Source organism: Mesitornis unicolor, unplaced genomic scaffold (assembly GCF_000695765.1).
Source record: "Mesitornis unicolor isolate BGI_N332 unplaced genomic scaffold, ASM69576v1 scaffold30762, whole genome shotgun sequence".
Classification (NCBI taxonomy): Eukaryota; Metazoa; Chordata; class Aves; order Mesitornithiformes; family Mesitornithidae; genus Mesitornis; species Mesitornis unicolor.
In genome coordinates, this window is record NW_010170353.1 from 1,203 (window position 1) to 4,275 (window position 3,073).

At 60.0% G+C, this 3,073-nt stretch overlaps 1 protein-coding gene across 1 annotated transcript; it reads left to right on the plus strand.

Moving 5' to 3' along the window:
• Positions 1–722: 722 nt before the first annotated feature.
• Positions 723–3,039, plus strand: PLVAP (plasmalemma vesicle associated protein; the record flags this gene model as incomplete). Its single annotated transcript, XM_010179670.1, has 5 exons — positions 723–1,100; positions 1,557–1,647; positions 1,843–2,470; positions 2,648–2,678; positions 2,916–3,039. Coding segments are annotated over exons 1-5 (1,252 nt in total), but the record flags the coding sequence as incomplete, so codon positions are not given.
• Positions 3,040–3,073: the final 34 nt, after the last annotated feature.

The following is a 3,073-nucleotide window of genomic DNA, read 5'->3' on the forward strand; positions in this document are numbered from 1 at the left end:
ACGAGAAATTGGTGGAACCAGCCAGTGGCTCGGGGTCAGCCCCACACCTCAGCTCCCCCAGCAGCCCCCCTGGCCCGGGCTGGGCATCCTGCAAAGCTTGGGGTGGGGGTTGGGTACAGGGTGGCGATGATTGGGGTCCCAGCAGGGTCCAGCTCAGCCCAGTCCCATGGATGCTGGTCCAGATGTGGTCACTGGTGCTGGGGGGTCAGATAGGGAGCACTCCCCTGCTCCGGTCCCTGCCTGCACCCAATGCCACCCCTCAGCAGCTTGGGGACCCACTGGACCCACAGTGGTCCTGGATTTGCTCCCTTTCATTGTCTGCTCTGGTGTTCCACAAAGATGTCCCCAGGAGGGGACAGGGACCAGAAGCAGCTCCCCCAGATACTCCACCACCCCACCAGTGAGCACCAGTGGCCACAGCCCCCGGGAACCCATCCCCACTGACCCAGAGCTATTTTGGAGTGAGAACAGGTCCCACGGGAGCAGGGTCCCAGGCTTCACCGCAGTCTGTTAGCAACTGGGAACAATGGTGCTCCCGCAAACAGAAGCTGCGTCGTGATAACCTGGCGGGTCTGAGGCATCCGGAGAGGCAGGAAGGAGCCCAGCAGAAGGAAATATTAAATAGAGCAATATAAACACGGCGGTGGGGGCCAGCTCCGCCCCGGCGCAGCCCCCGCTGAAAGGGGGTTGTGTTGGGGTGGGGTGTGCAGAGCATCGTCAGGATGGAGAAGAGCAGCTACGCCATGGCCAAGTTTGGTCTGGAGGCCAGGGAGGCAATGCCGAAGAGGGACTGCAGTTTTTACATGAAATACATCTTCCTCTTCACCTCCCTCATCCAGTTCCTCATCATCCTGGGGCTAGTGCTATTCATGGTGTACGGCAACGCACAGGCGGGCACCGACACACACCTTCGGCTGCTGGAGGAAGAGCTGCAGGAGCGCTATGGCAAGATCCTCACCCTGAGTGGCAGGAACATCAACCTGACCCGCATCCTCAATGCCACCCTCAAGGAGAAGCAAGGTCTCCAGGCCCTCGCTGTGAAGGTGCAACGGGACCTGGATAAGTGCAACAGCACCCAGGCACCCAACTCCATCCCCAAGGTGAGCTCTGCCCTCTGGAAGGGAAGGGAAGGCCCCCCCCATGGGTGCAGGGGCTGCAACCCGCCCATGGGTGTGGGGTCTGTAAGGAGCTGGGATCTTGCTACAGCGGGGATGGACCCATGGGTGCAGGGACTACAGGGTTTGGGGACCTCATTACAGTAGGGATGAACCTAGCAGTGCTGGGGGCTAAAGGGTTTTGGGACCTCGTTACAGTGGGGATGAATGCAGGGGTGTGGGAGGCTGCAAGAGGTTGGAACCTCATTACAGTGGGGGTGGACCACAAGTGCAGGGGAGGGGAGACCCCGCTGGCAATGTTGATGTGTCCCTCACAGCCCCCTTCTCATCCTCCCCAGCCCCTGGTGCTCTCACCACCACCCTGGGGGGAACGAGACGATGCCAGGGGGGGTGTCCCCGCCAGATGCTCTGATGCCCCCCTCTCCTCTTCCTCTCCCTCAGCTACAGGAGATGATGAAGATAATCTTCTACCAGAAGACCAAGCTGGACGAGTGCCACATGACCATCAGCCTCATCAATGCCAGCTGCAGCGGTAAGGGACACCCCCCCACACACACACACACCCCCAAATTATCCCCCTCTCAGCCCTCTGGGGACCCCCAACACCCTGCAGGGACACACCACAGCGGGTGATGGGGACTAGGCAGGGGCATCACATCAAAGTATGGAGTGGGACTTGGTTGAGGGGGGATCCATGCACCCCAACCCCATATCCCACCACCTACAGCCGAAAAGGCACTGCTGCGGAGCCAACTGGACCAGACCACCCTGGGCAAGAAGGAGCTGGAGGAAAACTGCCGGCGGGCAGGCGCAGCGCTGACCAAAGCCACGCAGGAGCAGGAGAGCTGCCAGCAGGAGCTGACCACCACTCGCACCCTCCACGACTCCACCAAAACCCACCTGGAGCTGCTGCGGAGCGAGTGCAGCTCCCTGCGGGCCGACATGAGCTATAGCTTCCAGCGCATCAAGGAGGCGGCCGCCAGCAGCCCCTACACATGCAAGGCCATCCAGGAGCAGCTCAACTGGTTGACGGGGCAGACGGAGAAGTTTTTCCTCTGGCAGCAAGAGCGAGAGACGAAATACGTGGGGAAGAGTGTCTGCGACATGAACCTGCTCCAATGCCGCCTCAACTGCTCGCGGGAGAAACAGGAGCTGGAGAAGCGGCTGCAGGAGGTGCAGAGCCAGGTGAAGGGCGGGCAGGAGGAGAGGAAGAAGCTGCTGGGGGAGAAGGAGCAGCTGGGCAAGGAGCTGGAGGAGAAGGGCAAGGCCGCTGCACAGGCCGGGTACCTCAGGGAGCAGCTCAACATCTGCATGGGCTCCAAGGTGAGCAGCTCAACATCTGCATGGGCTCTAAGGTGAGGGAGGGCTAGGGCACAGGGACAGCCCTTAGCCCCTTCAGGGGCCATACAAGAAGCATGCAAGGCTGGGCATAGGCATCTGTCTTTTGCACATGCAATTTTGAACATATATCTATTTGAACATATATCTATTTCGCATATGTAATTCTGTACCTCCATCTATTTTCCACATAGACCTTTGCACATTCACCTTCCCTTCACCCATGCAATTTTGCCCATGCATCTTCCTTCTACACATGCCATTTTGCACACCCATTTCACCCACGCAACTTTCCGTGCGCATCTTTCTTTCACCCGCACCCTTCTGCAACCGTGCCTTTGCACACCTGTTTTGCACGCACACCCTTTCCCTTTTGCAAACCCACTCCTGTATGGCCGCTGCAGCACCCCCAGTACCCATGGGTGCTGCACTGGCGCTGAGCCCCACCTGCTCTCCCCGCAGATGGACGCCTTCTTCGACATCCCGGGCTCGCGGGGGCCGGGGGGCAGCGGGCGCCCAGGCCCCTTCCCCAGCACTGGCTCCTACGCTGATGCCCTGAGGAACCAGGGCATTTTTGGGAACATGGGTGAGTTTTTGCGGGAATGCTGTGGGGCCACCCC